At 41.1% G+C, this 25,930-nt stretch overlaps 1 protein-coding gene across 6 annotated transcripts in view; it reads right to left on the reverse strand.

The window, feature by feature from the left end:
* Positions 1-1,988: 1,988 nt before the first annotated feature.
* The window catches only part of CTPS2 (CTP synthase 2), a 120,899-nt gene continuing 96,957 nt past the window's right edge, over positions 1,989-25,930 (reverse strand). For 5 of the 6 annotated variants that reach the window (XM_066356943.1, XM_066356942.1, XM_066356941.1 and 2 more), the window contains exons 18-19: positions 4,443-4,551; positions 1,989-3,482 (exon numbers count right to left, since the gene is read on the reverse strand). In XM_066356943.1, coding sequence (XP_066213040.1) covers positions 4,482-4,551 — 70 coding nt within the window. In that variant the 3' untranslated portion in view covers positions 1,989-3,482; positions 4,443-4,481. The remainder of the gene's footprint in view (positions 3,483-4,442; positions 4,552-25,930) is intronic. The other variant, XM_066356939.1, reaches the window with a different exon arrangement.

Consider the following 25,930-nt stretch of genomic DNA (forward strand, 5'->3'; position numbering starts at 1 on the left):
TTTGACCTTATTCATTAACACTCTTATAGCCCCCTGAACATACCACAGTTATAATTACTCATTTTCCTATAAATGTGTTTAAAGCCTGCCTTCTCTCAAGAGACAGTCAGGTGTGAGAAGGTAGATTGCTTCTGGAGGGAAGAAAAAATAAATTTACCTTTACTCTTCTAGATTCTTAGCTGAGACTTTCTTGTAATAAGAAAGACATTAACATGAGAAAAACAGCCTGACTGGTGGTGGGGCAGTGGATAGAGCATCAACCTGGGACACTGAGATCCTAGGTTCAAAATCCCAAGGTCGCCGGCTTGAGCACAGGCTCATATGGCACGAGCACAGACTGGCCAGCTTGAGTGCAGGGTTGGCAGCTTGAGCGTGGGATCATCAACATAATTCTAAAATCACTGGCTTGAGCCCAAAGGTCGCTAACTTGAAGCCCTTCCTGGTTTGAGCAACGGGTCACTGGCTCAGCTTGAGCTGCCCCCCACCCACCCCAGTCAAGGGACATATGAGAAAGTAATCAATGAACAACTAAAAGGAAACAACTACGAGTTGATGCTTCTCATCTATCTCCATTCCTCTCTCTGTCTCAAAAATAAAACAAAACGAGACAAACAAACCAAAGTTTAATAACATAGATATCTCTAGTATACATGGCAGAGATTCAGGAAAACTGAGGAACTCCTGGGCCCTGGCCGGTTGGTTCAGTGGTAGAGCGTCGGCCTGGCGTGCAGAAGTCCCGGGTTTGATTCCCGGCCAGGGCACACAGGAGAAGCGCCCATCTGCTTCTCCACCCCTCCGCCTCTCCTTCCTCTCTGTCTCTCTCTTCCCCTCCTGCAGCCGAAGCTCCACTGGAGCAAAGATGGCCCGGGTGCTGGGGATGGCTCCTTGGCCTCTGCTCCAGGCGCTAGAGTGGCTCTGGTTGCAACAGAGCGACGCCCGGGAGGGACAGAGCATCGCCCCCTGGCGGGCAGAGCGTCGCCCCCTGGTGGGCGTGCCGGGTGGATCCCGGTTGGGCGCATGCGGGAGTCTGTCTGACTGTCTCTCCCCGTCTCCGGCTTCAGAAAAATACAGGAAGAAAAAAAAAAAACAACTGAGGAACTCCTCCAAATAACCCAAGCCAGCATCTTAAATAACATGTCCTGCTAAAGACAAAAGATGTTGGTGGAGGAGGGTAGGGGGAATTGGCCATGGGAGGTTATCAGGAAAAGCACAGTAAGCAAGAATAAAGTCATGCAGATTTACATCAGTGCCTTCTCCATTGATGAGTTTCTAGAGATTGAGTCATCCTTCTCTTTCTGATACAGAGAGGGAGACACTCTTACAAGTGCAGATTTTCCTTATATAATAAATATGAATGTCTCTTACAACAAAAGTGTAACTTTTACTCAATTTTCAGTTTTTCTAAGCTTGCTGTTTCTTAAAAGCCTAAAATAAGCCTTATGCCAAAGAGATATGTTTCAGGGACAAATTCTGCTCCCTTACACTTCCCCCAGCACCTGATCCCAGGCTTGGCTCATGCTGGGGACTCAAGATACATTTGTTGAATGAATTATTTATAATAACTTCCTATGTGTTTATGCCCCACAGTTGCTGCACTGTCCTAAGTAGCATGCTACTACCATTTTGCAGCTTCGCTGGATTCCAAGTTCAGGGGTGTCTCCAAAAGAGAAAAATCTTATGTAGCAAAAAGGAAGCTGGTTTATTCTTTCTTAAGTGCCCTTCCTTCTGGTCCTATTTACATGCATCATTAGCCCAGCAGTGAAAGCACTCTGCTGTAAGTGGTTTTAGAAATCCTGATCATTATAATTAAAAACTTCCATTTAAGCCAGACTAACCCCTCTGTTATGTTAAAGTTTGCCCTCAGTGTTGACAGCCTTCTCTCTATGAGGCCTATTTCAGTTTTTAACCTACCTGCAGGTTTTTCATTTGGAACCTCTTGTGATCTTCAAGTTGTAATTTTCACAAGTGGAGCCCATAAAGCTCTTTAATATTTTTATTTATCAGAATTATTCATTTCATTTCTGCATGTGTTTGGTAAGTCAATTTTCTGTAGCATCTTACAAAATATTGCTGTAACACTGTACAGCGTTAAGAAGTAAAAGTTAAAAGCACCAAAACAACCACAAAAACATTAACTGAGCCATTAAAGGGTTTAAATTAGTATCAGAAAGCTCAAAGTAAGCAACAACTAAGTCAACTCAAGCACACTGAACAGAAAAACTCACAAAGCATAGTGGTTTGAGTCTTGTGTAACAGGGTCAGGACTAGAGGAGGTGACAGAGGTAGAGAGCTGGATTCTGTCTTTATTTTTAAATTTGGGATTTTGTTCATTGTGAAAATTTTTAATTGATTTTGATTTAAAAAAAATATTGCATTACAATATTACTGATGCCTCCTCAAAATGTTAAAACAGAATTATCACATTCCACTCCTAGATTTACACACAAAAGAATTAAAAACAGGCACTCAAATATTTGCACACGAATGTTTATAATAGCACTAGTCATCACAGCTAAAAGATGGAAACAACTCAAATGTTCATCAACAGATGCAGAGATAAACAAATTGTGGTAGATACATACAATGGAATTTTCTTAGCCATAAAAAGAAATGAAGCACTGATACACAAAATGAACCTTAAAAACATAATGCTAAATGAAAGAAGCCAAATACAAGAAAAGCCACAAATTGTATGATTCCATTTATAGGAAATATCCAGAGTAGACAAATCATAGAAATAGAAAGATTAGCAGTTGCCAGGGGCTAGGCGGAGATAGGAATGAGTATTTATTTTGGAGTATTGGAAATGTTTCAGAAGTAGGTGGTAGTTCCACAACATTGTGAATGTACTCTAATGCCACTAAATTGTTCCCTTTAAAATGGTTAATTCTATGTTATGGGAATTTCACCTCAATTAATATATTTATATACCAATCTTGATTCTTGAGTTTTCTTATGTCCCCTTAAATTCTGTGCCTGAGCCCAACCCTTACTTGCCACCCCCAGTCTTAGACCTGTTTAGATTTCCTTTGAACTAAAAATAAACAAGGTGAGATAAAAATAAGCTTGGGCCGCACCCAAATCTGTGGTTGAGTTTCAGGTAACAGAATTACTCATTTTTGACTCAAAGTTAGTTGTTGCATGTGCCCTGCCACACTTCCCTTACAGCACAGTGAAGGCTTGGTTCCTGGGTCCATGCTCACCACCTGACATCATGAAACACCAGGCGAAACAAGAATACACTTTCTCCCCAGTGAGGGTGTTGGGAAAAGTTTAATCAGCTACAGAAATCTGTGAGACCCAAAGACCACCTCTGGAGGAAATAAGGAAAGTACCCCTTCGGTGCTGGTTCACGAAAGTACATATTATTCGATTCCCTTTGAAGCTTTCACAGTATGTTTGGTGGAGAAAAGAGTAATGCTTTGAGAGTATGGTAATTTCTTCAGATAGTTCCTTTATCTTGGCTTCAATTACTTCAAAGCCTTTAAAAAAATGGAATATAAGCATTAGCAACATCAGATCCTGAATAATATAAGTTTTTAAAATACCTCCAACTAATGTTTGCATCATTTTGGTTTGCTCCTAAAGGTCTCCATGTTTGAGGCAAACCTAAATAAATATAATATAGATACGCTTTCCACAGCAAACATGAATATTCAGAGCTCACACTGGAGCAATGAACTCTTCACAAATTCTCCCAAAGCTGCTGTCCCTGCTAAAGAGAGCAACTCAGCCACTGCAAGGTCCGCCGTAACTCTAGGGTCATCCCAGGCACTACCGACCTCTGAGCTGGAATATGAGCAAGCCAGCCAGCTGCTCTCTCTCTGATAAAGCTTAATAGAGCAGCAGGGAAATAGGCTGCCCTCAGAAGCCAAGCCTGTCTCTGCCATCTCCCTGAAAAGAAGTAAAATACTATTTATTTTCTACACATCCAAGGAAACCCGCTTTCCGTGAGCAACCTAGACCAGGGGCCAGGAAACCATTCTTATAAACAGAGTTTTACTGGGACACAGCCCCAGCCATTCAGTTAAGTGTTGTTTTGGGCTGCTTTTCCTCTACAAAGACAAAGTGGGGTAGCTGTGACAGAGACTGCATGGCCTGCAGAGCCAAACATCTTTACTATCTGGCCCTTTACAGAGGAAGTGTGCTGACCCCTGACCTAAGCGATTAGAACTCTAACCACTTTGGCCTCTAGGTATACATTTATAGGTGTGCTTAGATATTTATTCCTGGCCTCAAATGCATTTCATTCTCCCCATGCTAACTGCTAGCTTTCTCAGGTGCATTAGTTTCCCAAAGGTACAGTCGGCTGTCGAGTCTGTCCGGCTACCTCTGCCAGGCAAATAGGAGCTTGCAGACAAGTCCTATAATGCTTGCTCCCTTCTACACCAAGATGACAGCTTGTCTGTAAAACAAACAAGAACTTAAAGATTCTTTCTTACCCTCACAGGCAGTACCTGTCATTCCGAGTCATATATGTTTCAGCTTATTTCCAACTCAGCTATCCTTGGGTCTGAAAAGCTGTCATCACTGGCATCGCTGTATCGATCACTAGATCAAAAGAGGAACTAATTTAGCAAGGTGTTAAAAAAAACAGACAATTAGCCTATTTACAATGCCAAACACTTTTCATAATTAACCCCCACTCAGAGACAATAATAAGAAATATTCTATAATCACTTAATCACACACCATGATCTCCTTCTTTTGTCAGAGAAACTGATCATTAGCTTTCATCTTAAATTGGAAGTAACATATTCAGAAAAATGTTTTAATTTTTCATTTATTGATTTTGGAGAAAGAGAGAAACATTGATTTGTTGTTCCATTTATTTATGCATTCAATGGTTGATTCTTGTATGTGCCCTGACTGGGGATTGAACCCACAACCTTGGCATATTGAGACAGTGCTCTACCCAACTGAACCATGTGACTAGCAGAAAATTTATAAAAGCATTTCAATTTAGATTAAATTTATAATCTTCTGAAGACCGCTAATCATTTCTAAACTTTGACAAAAGCCTTAAAAGCAGATTGTTCCTGACCCTCTTATCTACCGTCTGCTTTCTACCAGAAGTATTAAGTTAAAATGAAAGCCTGAGTTGATGGACCCATTTATTTCCCAGGAATCTGCTCTTGTCATGCTAGAGCCTAAATCGCAGTTCACCTGAGGTTAAGCATCACTCAGATCTATTTCTGCTGATATCAATTTGTTCTCAAGGGCAATAATATGGCATAAAATAGTACCTGGACAGTCACAGTTTTTTCATTTTTCACCCTTTTGATGACAATTGTTTTCTTTAGCAACAGAAAAGGACTACAGAACACAGAATAGCTGCACATGCATTGATTAAGTTACTCAAACACTCTCCTTTTTTGTTCAGAAGCAGGTGAGGTTTTGTCTGTGTTTGAGGACCACAGCAGATCCCTATATACCTTCAATGAGGAGGAGCTAGTTATCCACAGTCAGCAAACTCCATAGGAATACTGAACTTGGTGCTCACATCATTAGAACTAAGATATGCATGTTGGTGCAAGACCCAGGAAACACTCAGTAATGCACACAGAAAACATTAATGTACTTGGTAAACTTGCCTTGAAATCCTATCTACATCAGATCCTATTTTCACTATGATTTATGGCTCAGCAGTATGAAAGTTTCCCAATCAAACATTCTCATAGGTCCAAGGATTTGAGAAATAAGGTGCCCAACTATGCTATTTTCAAATTGGAAACATTAGCAGGGGTCTTCAAACTTTTTATAAAAACCGCCCACTTATGCAGTGCTGGTCAACCTGGTCCCTACAGCGCTGCAATTGGCCCACCATGAAAGCTGGACTGCCCACTAGTGAGCGGTAGGGACCAGGTTGACCAGCACTGCAAAAGTGGGCAGTTTTTATAAAAAGTTTGACGACCCCTGCATGGGATGCTCCAACTACCTTGAGTCACATGGAATATTCAATATAGGACCAATTATTGACATAGATGTTGCTATGTTGGGGTCCCTGAGAAATACACCTTCTCCATGAGAAAGCCCTGCAATTGTACTTTTGCTCTGAGCTGTGTGATCAGTTTAGGGTTTCTCTTGCCCAATTCCAAAAAAAGTCAGCATATTGATCAACTCCAAAAGAATTCTACTGCTATATGGAGGTAACATTGCCAGGAATTATTTCATGATTGACCCATCACTACCCTTGGCCAAGATTTACTGACTTGTAGCAACAAGAGTCTGAATTCCATAACAGGTGAAAATGTACTCTTTTTTTAAGAGAGGAGAGGCAACAGTTAAAGAAATTCTATCCTCACAGGTTAGAAAACAAAGAATTACAACAAACATATTGAGCATGTATCAATAAATATATAAACAAAATTATAAAAGCCAACCTCACTCTCCTCTATGGCTTTTGGATAAAATTAGAAAGGGTGGGCATGAGGGGTGAGGACTGGCTTAGTGTATGGAGAGGAGATAGAAGAAGATTAGAATTGGCAGAAAAGACACAGTTTGTTACATAAACATATAACTCAATATATCCTTAAAAGCAATTATTAACTAGAAGATATTTCTTGTTAGATTTTAGTTCAGAAAAATCAGTTCTCTTGTTACAAAAAGGTTTTCAACAAAGAAAACAGGAATACCTGAAGAATGTTTAAAAAAAAAAAACTGGCCCCGGCGGCAAGATGGCGATGGAGTAGGTAGAGGTACCAACTTCCACCTCCCAGAACCAAAGTGGATTACAAACTAATTTTAAGAACCATCATCTGGAAAAACCAACTTTGGACTAAACTAAGAGGACTCTTTAACCAAATAACACCAAAGAAGCCACACTGAGACTGGTAGGAAAAGTGTAAACAAGGAGAGGGCCACCAGCTCCCTGGAGAAAACGGCAGCCCAGAGAGACTCACATGGTGGGAAGTGAGTTTAGAGGAGAGGGGAGGGTCCTGGGCCCCAGGAATAAAGCCCTGGCCTGCAGCCCCAGAGCCTAGAAGAAGTGTATGGACAGTATTTAGCTGTGAAATAAGTCAGGATACTGTTTGTGAGAAAGAGACAGATTTCTCAGACCCAGGATTCTTCTTAAAGGGACAATGCAGAAAACCTCTTTCATAACCACTCACCTGGGGCTCCAGGGGATGGGGAAAGAGTAGAGGACCAGAGTAGCAGGAAGAGAGTATAATCTAGGAGGCACAGGCGGAAACACTTTGAGGGACAGCCACCCTAACTCCTGGGCTGAGTCACTCCCCAAATTGGAAGTGAATATTTCCCCTGGAACCAGCAATACCAGCAAAAGGAAGCAGGACACTAGCCAAACAAGTTCTTCTGTAGCACTCAGAACAGAGTCGCTTAGAAGGAGGGAGCCTTAAGGAATACAGTATTGAGTGCTAGGGTCTGAGCTTCACTGCCTCCAACCACACTGTTCAGGGCTCGCCGGAGGGTGGGCAGTGGCGGGACGCAGACGCATAGTCCCGTCAGTGGGGGCAGAAGCTGGGCCAGCCATGACTGAGGCTCAGGATGAGCTCAATCTCACCCAGTGGGGACAGAAGGGGTGCACAAAAGTGGTACGGCCGGCTGCAGGCCCACCTGCAATTCTGCCCACAGAGGAAAGGCAAAAGCCTGGGAACTGCAGAGACCCAAGGCTGAGAGCCGGCATGCAGCCCCTCCTGGCCTGCAGAGCCAGGGCTTGCAGCTGAGCAAAGGTGCTCACCCTTGCCTGTGGTGCCAAGGCTTGCAGCCCCAGGTGTGGCACGCAGCCCCATCTGTGGGGGCAGGGCGAGGGCCGAGGCTTTGTAGACCCAGTCACGTGAACACAGCCCCTCCTGTGGAGGAGAGGCGGAAACCGCAGTGACAGCCACAGAAAGCCAGTGCCAGCAACGCCCATACCTGAACACAAGGCAGCGGCCAAAAGGGGTGGCAGGCCTGCAGACAGACCACACCTAGAGAACACAGAGGCCACACTCATTGGACTCCAGTGGCTATACCCTTCTTATACACAGACAAAATGAGAAGGCAAAAAAATGCAACTCAATTGAATCAAGAGAAATCCTGAGAAAAGGAGTTGAATGAATCGGATATAACCAAATTACCAGATGCAGAGTTTAAAATTACGATTGTTAGAATGCTCAAAGATCTTAGAACAACAATAGATGGTCATAACGAACAACTAAATAAAGAGATAGCAAGTACAAAAAAGGACATTAAAATAATAAAAAAGAATCAGTCAGAGATGATAAATACTATATCAGAAATGAAGACCACAATGGAAGGAATTAAAAGCAGGATGGATGAAGCTGAGAATCGAATCAGTGAGTTAGAGGACAAGATAAACAAAGGCATGGAAGCAGAGCAGCAAAAGAAAAAGAGACTCAAAAAGTCTGAGAAAACTCTAAGAGAGCTCTGTGACAACATGAAGAGAAATGACATCCGCATTATAGGGGTTCCTGAAGAAGAAAAGAAAGAACAAGGGATAGAGGCTTTGTTCAATCAAATCATAGCTGAAAACTTCCCTAAATTGATGCAGGAAAAAGTCACACAAGTTCAAGAAGCACAGAGAATTCCATTAAAGAGAAACCCAAAGAAATCTACACCAAGACACATCATAATTAAAATACCAAAGCTAAGTGATAAAGAGAAAATATTAAAAGCTGATAGAGAAGGCCCTGGCCGGTTGGCTCAGTGGTAGACCATCGGCCTGGCATGCGGGGGACCCGGGTTTGATTCCCGGCCAGGGCACACAGGAGAAGCTCCCATCTGCTTCTCCACTCCCACCCCCTTCTTCCTCTCTGTCTCTCTCTTCCCCTCCTGCAGCCAAGGCTCCATTGGAGCAAAGATGGCCCGGGCGCTGGGGATGGCTCCTTGGCCTCTGCCCCAGGCGCTAGAATGGCTCTGGTCGCAGCATAGTGACACCCTGGAGGGGCAGAGCATTGCCCCCTGGTGGGCAGAGCGTCACCCCTGGTGGGCGTGCCGGGTGGATCCCGGTCGGGCGCATGTGGGAGTCTGTCTGACTGTCTCTCCCCGTTTCCAGCTTCAGAAAAAAAAAATCTGATAAAGAAAAGAAGGCTATCACCTACAAAGGAGCCCCCATAAGGATGACATCTGACTTCTCAAAAGAAACACTTGAGGCCAGAAGGGAATGGCAAGAAATATTCAAAGTAATGCAGAACAAGAACCTACAACCAAGACTATTTTATCCAGCAAGGCTATTGTTTACAATTAAAGGACAAATAAAAAGCTTCCCAGACAAAAAAAAAACCTCAAGGAATTCATTACAACCAAACCAATGCTGCAAGAAATGCTAAGGGGCCTGTTGCAAACAGATCAAAGAGGAAAAAGAATATAGCAATAGAGGAATACAGCTTTAAAGAATAAAATGGCAATAAACAACTACATATCAATAATAACCTTAAATGTAAATGAATTAAATGATCCAATCAAAAGACATAGGGTAGCTGCGTCAATAAGAAAACAGGACCATACATATGCTGTCTACAAGAGACACACCGCCCTGGCCAGTTGGTTCAGCGGTAGAGCGTCGGCCTAGCGTGCGGAGGACCCGGGTTCGATTCCCGGCCAGGGCACATAGGAGAAGCGCCCATTTGCTTCTCCACCCCTCCGCCGCGCTTTCCTCTCTGTCTCTCTCTTCCCCTCCCGCAGCCAAGGCTCCATTGGAGCAAAGATGGCCCGGGCACTGGGGATGGCTCTGTGGCCTCTGCCTCAGGCGCTAGAGTGGCTCTGGTCGCAATATGGCGACGCCCAGGATGGGCAGAGCATCGCCCCCTGGTGGGCAGAGCGTCGCCCCTGGTGGGCGTGCCGGGTGGATCCCGGTCGGGCGCATGCAGGAGTCTGTCTGACTGTCTCTCCCTGTTTCCAGCTTCAGAAAAATGAAAAAAAAAAAAAAAAAAAGAGACACACCTTCAAACAAAAGATGCACATAGACTGAAGATAAAAGGACGGAAAAAATATTTCATGCAAATGGAAATGAAAAAAAAGCTGGGGTAGCAATACTTATATCAGACTTTAAAACAAAGGCTATAGTAAGAGATAAAGAAGGTCACTACATAATGATAAAGGGAGCAATCCAACAGGAAGGTAACCATTATAAATATCTATGCACCTAATATAAGAGCACCTAAGTATATAAAGCAGACTTTGATGGATATAAAGGGTGAGATCAACAGCAATACTATAATAGTAGGGAATTTCAATACCCCACTAACATCACTAGATAGATTCTCAAGAAAGAAAGTTAAGAAAAAGCAGACTTAAAGGACACACTTGATCAACTGGATTTAACAGGTATCTTCAGAACCTTTCACCCTAAAGCAGCAGAATATACATTCTTTTCAAGTGCTCATGGTACATTCTCTAGGACAGTGATTTTCAACCTTTTTTTTCATGGCACGAACACACACTAATTACTAAGATCAGTGCCCCTGACTAAATACAAACATTTTCATCTCATGGCACAAATAAATTAGTTACTAAAGAAGAGGTCAGGGCCCCTTTTTCCTTAGTAATTAGTTTATGAGTGTGTGAGAAACAAAGGTTGAAAATCACTGCTCTAGGATAGACCACATGTTAGGGCACAAAAGCAGTCTCAATAAATTTAAGAAGATTGAAATCAAATCAAGCAGTTTCTCTAATCACAATGGCATAAAACTAGAAATCAACCACAACAGAAAAACTGAAAACTACTCAAACACTTGGAAACTAAATAGCATGTTATTAAATAACGAATGGGTTAACAATGAGATCAAAGAAGAAATAAAAAAAAATCCTAGAAATGAATGCTAATGAGCATACAACAACTCAAAATTTATAGGACATAGCAAAAGAAGCACTGAGAGGGAAGTTCATAGCATTACAGGCATACCCTTAGAAGCTAGAAAAAGCTCAAATAAACAACTTAACCTTCATCTAAAAGAACTAGAAAAAAACAGCAAATAAAGCCCAGAGATAGTAGAAGGAAGGAAATGATAAAGATCAGAGTGGAAATAAAGGACGTAGAGGCTAAAGAAACAATACAGAGGATCAATGAAACAAGCAGCTTGTTCTTTGAAAAGGTAAACAAGACGATGAACCTTTAACCAGACTCACCAAGAAAAACAGAGAGGACTCAAATAAATAAAATTAGAAATGAGAGTAGAGAAATAACAACTGACACAACAGAAATACAAAGGATTGAAAGAAAATACTATGAAAAACTATATGCCAAAAAATTAGACAACCTAGATGAAATGGACAAATTCCTTGAAACATATAATTTTTTTATAAATAAATTTTTTATTTTAATGGGGTGACATCAATAAATCAGGGTACATATATTCAAAGAAAACATTTCCAGGTTATCTTGTCATTTAGTTCTGTTGCATACCCATCACCCAAAGAGAGATCGTCCTCCGTCACCCTCTATCCAGTTTTCTTTGTACCCCTCCCCCTCCCCCTTCCCCTCTCCCTCCGTCCCTCCCCCCAACCCCCGTAACCATCATATTCCTGTCCATGTCTCTTAGTCTCGCTTTTATGTCCCACCAAGAAACATATAACATTTTAAAAATCAATCTGGAAGAATCAGAAAACCTAAACAGACCGATTACACCAAATGAGATTGAAACAGTTATCAAAAACATCCCAACAAACAAAAGCCCGGGGCTCGATGGCTTCATAAGTGAATTCTACCAAATATTTAAAGAAGAACTAACTCCTATCCTTCTCAAGCTATTTCAAAAAATTCAAGAGGAAGGAAGACTTCCAAGCTCCTTTTATGAGGTGAGCATAATTCTCATTCCAAAACCAGACAAAGACAACACAAAAAAAGAAAATAATAGGCCAATATCCCTGATGAATCTAGATGCTAAAATCCTCAACAAAATATTAACCAACCATATACCTTCATTTGGCAAACAGTCGTATGTCCACATTACAATGGATACATATTCCGGATTTATAGTAACCTCTGTCAGAACAGGAGAGGCTGCTAAGCATGTTATAGCTCATTGTCTGTATGCATTGTTCTATTATTGGATTTTCTAAACTGGCTAAACTGAAAATGCTCCTGCATATGGAGCAAAAGCATTTACTGTATTTGGTCATGCTTACAATCTTTAAAAGTTAAGGTATTATTAAAGTGTATTCAGCAAACATTTTAAGGTCAATTTAAAAAAAAAAAAATTTAAAAGGGGGTAGTCATATCCTGGAACTGCTACGGGTCTACCATATCATGTTTTTTACTTAAAAAAAAATTTACATTTCTTTTGAATGCTGATGAACAGGGGACACCAAATCTTTTTCGCCTGCAAACTACTACCTTCTTTATTAGATCCAGCTAATAACACTGTTTTGTCTTTTTCCAAATAGCTCCAGATATATGGAAAAGATTTATATAGGCGGATGGGGATCCTCAAACCCCTCAGCGAAATCTTCTGAGCATGGCTTCTAAGATACCTAGAGGCAGAAAAAGCCCAATAGAGATCAGGGGAACTACCAGCTTTTAGGATACACCCTTAAAGGCTCTGACTCCCCAAAGGGGTCTCATAGGATGCCATCTGGGTCTTGCTTCAATAGTGGAAAGGAAGGTCATTGAGCTAAAGCCTGCCAGGCTTACATGCCTCTGCTGTGAAGAAACAGGGACACTGGAAGGTAGGCTTCCCCCTCGCTCCTCTAAGGGAGGGTTCAGTCTCTTCCAGCCCTGCTCCAGCCACCTATGACCTAACCTTGCCCAGAAAGCTGGGGTTTGCCACTGAAGGCTGAAGGTGCCCAGGGCCATCAGTCCCATCTACGACACTGTGGATGAGCCTAGGGTATTTCTTCCAAGAAGCAGGTAAACTGATCTCATTTGCAAAAGGGCCACTTAACTATGTTTTGCCTGAATAGTCAGGTTTTTTATTCTTCCCTCAAAGATCTCTGTTGTGGGTGTTAATAATCCTATTTTCTGTGGCTTTGCTTAATATATAGTGTTTCCTTTATCCCTCCTACCTCAATGCCCCACTCATATTTCAGGCTGGGACCTACTCCTAATTTAGAGCTCTCTTTCCCCCTTTTGCCAACTTCTATTATGAATCTACCTTTGCCACCCAGCTTAGGGTATCCCAAGGTTCTTTTTTACCATGCCACAGTCGCAGAGCTCCAGGGAAAAGCACCCTGGCCTCATCTCTCCAGGCAGAGGAGAACCAGAAGCTCCATATCCACACATGCTGCAAATGGCTTTTCCAGTCTACCTGAATCATTACCAGCTAGAAGCAGCAGTCATTGGGACTTGGACATGAGCTGCAAAGTATAGAATGGTGACAACAATTCCAGTGCCATGTGGACTTTTCCTGGATGTGGACTTTTCCTGGACTCCTGCTCCCTGTGACAGCTCCTAACAGACTGAACTGTGGTTGGGGTGCATTTTTCAGGGATTTGGCATGGTAATGGGGCCAACTTGGACTTGGTGAACATGTTAAGGACACTACTCTTTTATGGATTCTTGCTGTATTGGCCAAGAGTTTGCTTAAAGGCTTTTAATCACTGTAAAAAAAATAGAAGACTGAATAAAGAAGATGGGGCACATATACACCATGGTATACTATTCAGCTAGAAGAAATGATGACATCGGATCACTTACAGCAGAATGGTGGAATCTTGATAACATTATGCGGAGCAAAATAAGTGAATCAGAAAAAAACAAGAACTGCAGGATTCCATACATTGGTGGGACATAAAAGCGAGACTTAGAGACATGGACAGGAGTGTGGTGGTTACAGGGGGTGGGGGGAGGGAGGAGGGAGAGGGGAAGGGGGAGAGGGAGGGGTACAAAGAAAACTGGATAGAGGGTGACGGAGGACAATCTCTCTTTGGGTGATGGGTATGCAACAGAACTAAATGACAAGATGACCTGGAAATGTTTTCTTTGAATATATGTACCCTGATTTATTTATGTCACCTCATTAAAATAAAAATTTATTTATAAAAAAATATATATTAACCAACCAGATCCAGCAATATATGAAAAAAATCATACACCATGATCAAGTGGGATTTATTCTGGGGAGGCAAGGCTGGTACAATATTCACAAATCAATCAATGTGATTCATCACATAAACAAAAGGAAGGAGAAAAGCCACATGATAATAATTTCAATAGATGCAGGAAAAGCATTTGATAAAATCCAGCACCCATTCATGATCAAAACTCTCAGCAAATTGGGAATACAGGGAACATACCTCAACATGATAAAGGACATCTATGACAAACCCACAGCCAACATCATTCTCAATGGGCAAAAATTAAAGCAATCCCCTTAAGATCAGGAACAAGGCAAGGGTGCCCCCTTTCACCACTCTTATTCAACATAGTTCTGGAAGTCTTAGCCACAGCAATCAGACAAAAAGAAGAAATAAAAGGCATCCAAATTGGAAAAGAAGTAAAACTATCATTATTTGCAGGTGATATGATATTGTATATAGAAAACTCTAAAGTCTCAGTCAAAACACTACTGGACCTGATAAATGAATTCAGCAAGGTGGCAGGATATAAAATTAATACTCAGAAATCAGAGGCATTTTTATACACCAACAATGAACTGCCAGAAAGAGAAATTAGGGAAACAATCCCCTTCACTATTACAACCAAAAAAATAAAGTACCTAGGAGTAAATTTAACCAAGGAGATTAAAGACTTATACTCAGAAAATTATAAAACATTGATAAAAGAAATCAAGAAAGATAAAAACAAGTGGAAGAATATACCGTGTTCATGGTTAGGAAAAATAAACATCATTAAAATATCCATATTACCCAAAGCAATTTATAAATTCAATGCAATACTAATTAAAATACCAATGACATACTTCAAAGATATAGAACAAATATCTCAAAAATTTGTATGAAACCAAGAAAGAACACGAATAGCCTCAGCAATCTTGAAAAGGAAGAATAAAGTGGGAGGTATCACACTTCCTGATATCAAGTTATACTACAAGGCCATTGTACTCAAAACAGCTTGGTATTGGCATAAGAACAGGCATATAGATCAATGGAACAGAACAGAGAACCCAGAAATAAACCCACATCTTTATGGACAACTGATATTTGACAAAGGAGGTAAGAGCATACAATGGAGTAAAGACAGCCTCTTCAACAAATGGTGTTGGGAAAATTGAATAGCTACCTGCAAAAAAATGAAACTAGACCACCAACTCACACCATTCACAAAAATAAACTCAAAACGGGTAAAAGACTTAAATGTAAGCCGTGAAACCATAAGCATCTTAGAAGAAAACATAGGCAATAAGCTCTCCGATATCTCTCGCAGTAATATATTTGCTGATTTATCTCCACAGGCAAGTAAAATAAAAGACAGGATAAACAAATGGGACTATATCAAACTAAAGAGCTTTTGCACAGCTAAAGACAATAAGAACAGAATAAAAAAACATATTCGACAATACGTCTGCTAAAGGGTTAATAACCAAAATTTATAAAGAACTTGTAAAACTCAACACTAGGAAGATAAACAATCCAATCAAAAAATGGGCAAAAGAAATGAGTAGACACTTCTCCAAAGAGGACATTCAGATGGCCAATAGGCATATGAAAAAATGCTCAACATCACTAATAATTAGAGAAATGCAAATTAAAACCACTGAGATATCACCTCACACCAGCCAGAATGGCGCTCATCAACAAAACAACACAGAATAAGTGCTGGCGAGGAAGTGGAGAAAAGGGAACCCTCCTGCACTGCTGGTGGGAATGCAGACTGGTGCAGCCACTGTGGAAAACAGTATGGAGATTCCTCAAAAAATTAAAAATCGAACTGCCTTTTGACCCAGCTATCCCACTTTTAGGAATATACCACAAGAACACCATAGCACTGTTTCAAAAGGAGAAAAGCACCCCATGTTTATAGCAGCCTTTTTCACAATAGCAAAGATCTCAAAACAGACCAAGTGTTCGTCAGTAGATGAGTGGATTAAAAAGCTTTGGTACATATAGACATGGAATAAGAAGGAAATCTTACCTTTTGTGACAACATGGATGGACCTGGAAACTGTTATGTTAAGTGAAATAAGCCAGGCAGAAAAAGAAAAATATCATATAACCTCACTCATTTGAGGAATCCAATGGACAATGTGAACTGAGGAATGGAATTGAGACAGAGGAGAGATCAAAGGGACTAGAGGGAAAGGGGATGATAGGATGGGATAAAGCTGAAGGGAAGGGTGGGGGGCACTATGGGGAGGGGGGCAAGGGAGATGTTGAGGGGAATACGGGGGAGGGGGGATGCATTCGGGGCAACACTAGAATCTATGTAAACAGAATAAATTAAAAGCAATTAAAAAAACTGGCCCCAAAAGATGATATGTTCTTATCTATGCAATCCCACTACTACACCAATGCAGAATCCTCCTGGTTTTAGGCAATATTACCTGTCATAGAATTGGCAAAGAAAGGGGATGTGGAAGTTGTACTCAACTCCCTATCTGCAAAGTAATGAAGGTCAAGGGTAGTGATTCACTGGGCACACAGTTTATTTGAGGTGGGGTCAGAATCCCCACCATGTTAGCCTAAGCTACAAGCTCAAGTTTAAGGTGTGTTGTAATAAGCCAGCATTGCCTCTCGGGGCATGTTGCCTCACACCACAAGTGAGAAGGGCCAAACTCCATTTCCTCAGTCATCAGATTTTATATCTGCTTCCTTCTCCATCTCTGAGCCTGGAGAAGTGTAGGATGGGCCCACATCTTCCCTCTCACATTCTTGGTTGTACCATTTATTGGCTATGTACATGTCCACTGGTTACTTGAGTCTTGAGAGTCTAGAAATAGTAGAATTAATACCTAAAACCTCACCAAAAGGTTATGAGAGCCAAAAGAGAATGTATAAAGCTGCTTTTGAAAACTATACAAAAATATAAGCTGTTACTATTCATTGGGGCTCCATATTTACAATATGATATCTCTCAAAAAGTCATGGAAATATAAGATGTCATGAAAACTGTCAAGTGAATGATTTTCAGAATTATTTCCTATACCAACAGTAATACCCTCCCCGTGTTAGCAAGCAGACTTGGGTGGGTCTGCTTCTAACTTAATGGCTCTCATTTCCTGTCTAATGGCTGTCTGCTCTAAACTCTACCAACACATCAAAATAACACAGGCTGAGTCTAACAAACTGTGTCTTGGTTTGGGTTTACTCATCTCCAAGGCAAATGGCTGGGTTCACTAATTCTTTTTCATATGTGTCAGGGACTAGGGCTAAAACAATCAAATAAATCATGACACTCAAGAACAGAATTATCAAAAAAGGCATGCTGCCAAGCTTGCTGATTTTATGGCATTCACATGTTGGCAAAAACAAAAACAAAAAACTATTATAAGTCAAATGTGGATCATCACCCACATGCAGAACAGCAGGGGCTCCTGTACATCCAGTAAAATGTGGGTACTGCTCTGAGATGCGTGTGACTTGAGTTCATTTCTGTTTCACACAAAACAGACTTAAAGAAGTACAAAGATATAGTTATCTGGGTATATTTTCATTTAATTCAAAACACCTCAGCTCTATCTTAAAACTAGCCTGTCTTTTTAAATAACCTCTGTACACACATACACATACATACACACACACATACATACACACCTCTCAGTGGAGAGAGTTATTAGACATTTGGGTCTTGCATGCTAAATTTTATGGAATGCTGCAGAATACAGACCATTCATGTGTGACTTGTGACATCTGAGGAGGGGAAAGTTTTAAACCTGCACCATCCAGTATGGCAGCCACAAGCCACAGTAGCTACCTAAATTTAAATCAATTCAAAGCATATAAAATTTAAAATTTCATTTCTCACTCAAACATAATGAGGCACACTTCAAGAGTTCAATGGCCATGTGGGCCTGGTGATGGCCATATCGGATGGTACAGACTATGGAACACTTCTATCACTGCAGTAAGTTCTATTGGATAGTGCTGCTTTAAAAACAAATAAATAATAACTTTAAAAAAAACAATCACCATGCAAGGTCCTCTTTGTCACTCCCTAAAAAAGGGTTTTTTGTTGTGTTTTTTAGAGGTCTGGCTAGCTACACTTAAGTAAAATCACAGCAGATCTCTTTCATGCATGCAAGGGCCTCCCAAACAATGGAGCACTCTTTTTTTAAAAAAGTTTTTCACGATACTAGTTCTTAAAAGACAAAATTAAAATTACCAGCATAGGAATCGCTATCCTTACAACCCTGGCTTGACTTACAAGACTTGACAACAATAGTCTTGCTTTTGTGTGGTTCTTTGACAAATAAAATGCTTGTCACAGTCAAGTTTGTTTGTCAAAAATTCCTAGTTCCTAATAAATTCCCAATATAATAAAACAGATATTCTAAGGCGCTAGGGCCAGGATACAGTAATGCCTCATATATCCCACCTTTTATGCTACCCTGGGGGAAGCCATTAAACCATTTCTTCTCCATTGACAGGAAGAGGTGGTTGGAATTTAAAATTTTTAATGACATACTTAAGATTCCCAGCATGCATGAGTTCCTACAATATTTTATATCAAAATCCATTTCATGTGGAAAAGGCATATTTTAAAACAAGCTGCCATGCACACAGTTTTCCCCAAAGCATTGTTACCACTGTACTTACTTCCTTCTCAAAGAGCCCCTGGAAGCCATAAAATATAAGAGCAATGGAATAAAAACTTAGTATGCTTTGAATGAGTTTTGCATTGAATAATAAATGGCAGAACACAAGCCCAGCAGGGCACAAAGAACACAGTAGTGTATATCACTATTAACTCCATCCCTGGCTGCCACCACATCATCAGCCTGCAGTGACCCACAATCAGTAAAGAGTACTTTCAACCAACACTTAATCCCCGAGGGAAGGTGTACCCATATGTGGTTTATGAGCCATACTTTAAGCAGACAAAGTCTGAAGGCATGTAGTTGGAGTCAAACAATCAAGGGGAAGGGGTTCCTGTTTAAAAAGATGTTTCAAAGGACTGTAAAAAAAGAAAGCAAAAAAGAAACATTGTTTCCCAGTTCACTTTTGCTTGAAATGTAACAAAGGGGGGAAAGTAGCATTTTCATATAGGCTTAAAGTTTACAAAGTACCATCTCAGCTGTTCTTCACAACAACCATAAAGGACGAAGATCCTGAGGCTTAGGAGGGGATGTGGAAAAAATTACCCAGTAACTAGTAAACCCAGAATTAACTCTACAGCACCCACTCTACCCGTCCACACTGTCCTCATGGAAGTAAACTATTTGCACCCTATATTGCAAGAATGTCCCTTGGCAACATAAACCATGCAGCTCAAAGGTTAAAAAAAAAAAAAGCAAGGTGATTCTAAGTTTAAAATAGTGCTGGAAAATGCACTGCACATTCATGCAGGGGGGAAAGAGTATCTTACTCTCCTAGTCAAAGACAAAAGGTCACTCAAGGTAGGATGAGTATGGATTAGAGGGAGAAATGTCAATGAAGGGGCCACTCGCACCTCCCAGGCCCACCCACCACCAGTAAGGATTTGGGTGAACTTGAGCCCTAACAGACTATGGATTGGTATTCCCTTCTCACTAAGCACTTCAGGGATGGGTATCCAGAGCCACGACAGCAGTGTGAGTGGAGGCAGACATTAGAACACTCTGGGGAGAGCAGGGGGCTGCAGGCTGTTCTGTATGGATTTCTGTACATTTTATCCTGTAATCAAGGGAACCCACTGAGAGTTTTAAGCTCCAAGATAATATAGAAAGACCGTTCTGCTGGCAGATGGACTGAAAGGAGGCAAGTTGGAGGCAAAGACAGCAGGTAGGCTTTGCAGTGGGTAAGAGATGGAGGAGATCAGAACTAAAGTCAAATTAATAATAAGAGCATAATAATGATACTTCCCATGTAATATTTTTTAGAGAGGGAGGAGGGAGAAAAGATAAGAGAAGCATCAACTTGTAGTTGCTCTACTTTATTGTTCACTGGTTGCTTCTCATACGTACCTTGACAGGGGGTAAAGGGTGGCTGAAGCCAATCCAGTGATCCCTTATCAAACCAATGACCTTGGGCTCAAGCCAGCGACCTTAGAATCATGTTGACAATCCCGCACTCAAGCTGGTGACCTCAGGGTTTCAAACCAGGGCCTTCAGCATCCTGGGTCGACACTCTATCCACTCTGCCACCACCAATGAGGCTTCCCATTTAATTTTTACTATAGATCAGGTACTGTGCTAAGTGCTTTACATTTAGTATAAAATTTAATCTTCATTACTCCCACGTAAAGTGGGCACTATTACCATTCCCTTTTTTATAAAGAAACTGATGCGCAGAAGAATGAGGTCACAGTCCCACCTCCAGAGACTGAGCGCTGAGGCCCAGGCCACACACCTTGCAGGATGGCAGATGATATGAGGAGTGCAGGTGAATTGCAACCAACCCAGATTCTCCAGGATCTGCTATGAGTGAAGAGGCAGAAGGAGGGAGGAATCTGAGCTTACTCATAGGGGCCCAGCCAGCTGCATGGATGATGTAGATCAGGGGTAGTCAACCTTTTATTACCTACCGCCCACTTTTGTATCTCTGTTAGTAAAATTTTCTAACTGCCCACTGGTTCCACAGGAATGCTGATTTATAAAGTAGGGAAGTCACTTTACTTTATAAAATTTATAAAGCAGAGTGACAGCAAGTGAAAGCAGATAATAATAATTACTTACCAAGTACTTTATGTCAGATTTTCGCTAAGTTTGGCAGAATAAATCTTTATAAAACAACTTACTATAGTTATATCTATCTTTTTATTTATACTTTGGTTGCTCTGCTACCACCCACCATGAAAGCTGGAACGCCCACTAGTGGGCAGTAGGGACCAGGTTGACGACCACTGATGTAGATGGTGGTACCACTGACAGGAAGATGTCTATCCTGATGTTAGTCACAATCTTGGGATCCTGGGAGCAGCCATATAAAAGAGAACAAGCTACAATGTGGCATTTCTCACACTGCTGGAGCTGTGCACTCCCACATTGATGTCCTTTCTTAGCTGGCTGTCTGTATCTGAGAACTACTAGAAGGTCACTGGATAGGGAGGATTTTTAGAATATGAACATCAGGCAAAAACATTCAAATTGGTATGTTTGGGCAGTTTTCCAGGAAGTTGGTCCACAGCTTTCATCACATTATCAGAAAGTAATTTTTCAGCCCTCAAGTGTAGAGAACCATTATACTATCTGATGAGTCCTTTGGGACAAGGAATGTGTTCTGATTCGACTAGCATTTAATTCTCTTGTGCCCAACACTGTGGCTGAGATAAAGTAAGTGTTACTACATGTGGTGCATTAAAGGAATGCTGAAATATGCAGCCAGTAAACATTATGAGCATCATGCAACTTGGAAAAATGCACACAAGGTGTTAAGTTCAAAAGACAGGCTTTTGTAATTAATAAAGAATCTGTGGTGATGGTTTGAGAACATATGAATATCCTGTTTCCCACATCCTTTCGTCAAATCGTTTTGGCATTCATTGATGATCGTTATTTGGCTCATTTATTACACTGAGGTTGCTTCTACATTTTTAATGGGCGTTTTAAAAATCTTCTGAGTATCCACATGGAATTTCAAAAAATGTAATGTGTTGCCTGATCAGGTGGTGGCGCAGTGGATACAGTATCGGACTGGAATGCAAAGGACCCAGGTTTGAAACCCCAAGGTCACTGGCTTGAGCACAAGCTCATCTGGCTTGAGCATGGACTCACCAGCTTGAGTATGAAATCATAGACATGACACCATAGTCACTGACTTGAGCCCAAAGGTCACTGGCTTGAAGCCCAAGATGGCTGGCATGAGCTCAAGGTTGCTGGCTTGAGCAAGAGGTCACTAGCTCTGCTGTGGCCCCCCAATCAAGGAACATATGAGAAAGCAATCAATGAACAACTAAGGAGCTGCAACGAAGAACTGATGCTTCTCATCTCTCCGTTCCTGTCTGTCTGTCCTCTCTCTGTCTCTCTCTCTGTCTCTGTCATTAAAAATTAAATAAATAAATAAATAATAAAAAATGTAATGTGTAGGCCCTGGCCGGTTGGCTCAGTGGTAGAGCGTCAGCCTGGCGTGCAGAAGTCCCGGGTTCGATTCCCGGCCAGGGCACATAGGAGAAGCACCCATCTGCTTCTCCACCCCTCCCCCTCTCCTTCCTCTCTGTCTCTCTCTTCCCCTCCCGCAGCCGAGGCTCCATTGGAGCAAAGATGGCCCGGGCGCTGGGGATGGCTCCTTGGCCTCTGCCCCAGGCGCTAGAGTGGCTCTGGTCGCAACAGAGCGACGCCCCAGAGGGGCAGAGCATCGCCCCCTGGTGAGCAGAGCATCGCCCCTGGTGGGCGTGCCAGGTGGATCCCGGTCGGGCGCATGCAGGAGTCTGTCTGACTGTCTCTCCCCGTTTCCAGCTTCAGAAAAATACAAAAAAAAAATATGTAATGTGTTATAATTCAATATTTCCATTATTCTTTCTGATGTTCAAATTGCCCAAAATGTGGTCAGCAGGAACCCTATCAAACTGATAGAAAACTTCCCCATTGGTTTTTTTTAGCTCTTTCTTTAAGTCCAGGAATACATTCCAGGCTTACCTTGCACTTTCCCTCTTTCCCTTCCCAAGTACTGGATACAACCATTTCCTCCAAGAGCCCTACTTCATTTCAGTGGAAGATGGTATTTTAGAAACCAAAAATGGAAGAAAATATTCCTTTACGAAATAGATATCCAGTCACTACCTTAACCAGGCGATTAACTTAGCATTATCCACAGTGGAACAAAAAAGGAAATGTTATAAGCTTGATGCATCTCCTAATGTATACACAACAGCCTCAATAAACTATTCTTCCAAAAATGTATAACCTCGTTCTAAACATGAAAAAACAATCAGATGAATCCAGGTTCTGGTCATTCCTACAAGACAACTGGCCTGAACTCTTTGTAAAAGTCAATGTTATTACAATAGAATATACTCAGAAATAAATAGAATGAGATCTTGCCATTTGTGAAAACATGGATGAACCTTAAGCTAAGTGAAATAAGTCAGAGAAAGACATACCTTATGATTTCACTTATATGTGCAATCTAAAAAAAACAAGACAAATGAATAAACAAAACAAAATAGGAACAGACCCACAGATACAGAGGACAAGCTGATGGTGGGTGGGTAAATGGGTGAAATTAACAACAACAAAAAAAAGAATAGAAAAAGTCATATTAAAACTAAACAGGGTGACTTGCCTAGATTAAAACAAACTAAGGAAACAAAATGTAGGGGTTCGAAACAAGTCACACCAAGATATACCTTTTTGGTATGTGGATCATTTTAAGTTGAAGGCAACACAAAGCCTGAAGGCTCAGGAGAAACTTTTATTCTTTTCTTAAAAATTTTGCCTGACTGGGTACTGGTGCAGTGGATAGAGCATTGGCCTGGGATGCTGAGGGACCAAGTTCAAAACCCCAAGGTCGCTGGCTTGAGCATGGGCTCATCTGGCTTGAGTGCAGGCTCACCAGCTTGAGTGCAGGGTCACCAGCTTGAGCGTGGGATCATAGACATGACCCCATGGTCGCTGGCTTGAGCCCAAAGGTCGCTGGCTTGAAGCCCAAGGTTGCTGACTTGAGCAGGGGTCACTGGCTCAGCTGGAGCCCCCCCCCCAGGTCAAGACACAGATGAGAAAGCAATAAATGAACAACTAAAGTTCAGCAACTCTGAGTTGATGCTTTTCATCTCTCTCCCTTCCTGTCTATCTGTCCCTCTCTCTCCCTGACTGCTACTAGGATTCAAAGTTAAATGTAGAAAGGGAAGGGTAAGCACTAAGAAGAGAATGAACTTAGATCAAAAAATGGAACTGGCTGCAAGTATGTACTCCCTTTAAGGACCCTCTGTTTACAAGGTAGTTTCAACTTTTGAATTTGGTCTGAAACAGTCAAGCAAAGACCATGAATCACTAAGTAACTTTGCTCCTGTTGTTTCTCTACCTGTCTGCCTCTTGATTCACCATAAAAAGACAATTAATTCTCTGCCCAAGAGAAAGCATAAGGTGGGTGGGGATATCGAATCCAAGATTCTAAAATATAGGATAAAATGCTACTTAAATGTCTTAAGGTTTCAATTTTATACTTTAAAACATGTTTCTACAAAGAGCTACATTTCTGTGAACTGCTGACTGAACCCCACTTAAGTTTTTGCTTTCTGATATAGAACAAGTACCACCTAAGCAAGAGAGTTGTACTCCAACCTGACAAATGGGCATGATAAATGCCAGCATTATAAAAACTAAAAGTTGTTCCTAAACTTGGTGTGTAGAGATTATGCCAAAAAGCCTTGCAGGGCAGCCCTAGAGACATACATGCTGAAAAACAACCTATGAACTTTAGTCTCTGATCCCTCTCTGTTTCCAGTTGCTTAAAATGGAATTCTGGACAGAGATTATGTGCTTGTTTCTACATACTAAAGATACAAGCACCTTTGCACATTATAGGGTGGGGCAAAAGTAGGTTTACTTGTGTTCAGATGGAAAATAATACAATAATTAATAAATAATAACACAAGAATAAACTGTTTCACATACTCACAACTGTAAACCTTTTGCCCCACCCTGTATGTTTAGTATAAGTCTCCTAGATTTCTTTTCTTACAGTTATATAAAATTGTCTCATTTCATTACATCACATGCCAGCAAGACCATGCAAATTTGTAGTTACATTTTATACATGGGACAAATTATGTGGAGACACCAGGAGAGAGATATCAAGAATAAATTACAAAGATTCCTTTAATGGACCATAATTTGCCATTGATTTTATTTATTCTAAAAATGGTTTATTAGATTTGTGTAAAAGAGTTAACACAGCATACCTGAGGCTGCTATCTCTTGAAGGGTTTGCTTGCCGGGGATCTTGGGAACTTGGGCACTCGGCTTTCAGACTGTTTTCTCCATTACAAACTGGTAAGGTAATTTCACTGGGCCTATACTGTCTACACAAACAATGTCATTTACGGTAAACATTTGTTTTCTCTTAGGGAGTCTGGAATTTGAGTGGTTGCTAGGAAGAAAAAGTCTATGTGACCAGCCCCCAATAAAACCCTGAATCTTGAGTCTCAAATGGGCTTCTCTGGGCATACACATCACACACGTGTTGCTGCATTTTCACTGCCAGAGGGAGGGGGAGCTCTTTGTGACCTCTCACAGGAGAGAGAGAACATAGGAAACTTGCAAATAGGTTTCCCCAGACTCTACTTATACCTTATACCTTTTCCCTTTACTTTTCCAGTTATGTATGCTTATTCTGTCACTGTAATAAAGTTTAGCCATGAGTACAACTATATTCTGATTCCTACTAGTGAATCACTGAATGTATGGTAGTCTTAGAGGACCCACAAAAACAAAACTCTTAGTTTGATTTTGCATGTAACTTTTGATTAGCTTATAAAAGCCTTAAAAAATACTATCTAAAAACTATAATGCATCTTGAACAGACCACTAATAGTTTTCATAATTGCTGTCATTCTACACAGAGTAGAATTTTGCTCATCAGCTCTAGATCCCAAAATGATATTCTTACTGCAACTTCCCAGGCACTAAAAGATAAATGTTATCCATGAGACAGAATGCAGAGGTTACAGCTCAGGTAAACTTGCTGAAAACCCAGGATTTTTATATTCTGGGCTTTAAAGTTGTTGGCTGCACAGGTGCCATACAGTTAAATATCATCAGCCAATTTCTGGAAAAGGAAGTAATTATTGTAGAGTTCACATTCCTTGTCACATTTGTTTAGGATTGATAACAGATAGTAATCTTGTTTGACAGAAAAAATAGTACCAACTCAGCTCACAATTAGAGCCTGGCCATCAAAGCCATCATTTGCTTTTCAATGCTCACTAATGCCATGGAGCTGGGCAGAATGGAGTTGGGTGTAAGGTTCCTCTGGAATCCTGGTGTCTGTCTCTGGATTT

The sequence above is a fragment of the Saccopteryx leptura genome, chromosome X (genome assembly GCF_036850995.1).
Source record: "Saccopteryx leptura isolate mSacLep1 chromosome X, mSacLep1_pri_phased_curated, whole genome shotgun sequence".
NCBI lineage: Eukaryota > Metazoa > Chordata > Mammalia > Chiroptera > Emballonuridae > Saccopteryx > Saccopteryx leptura.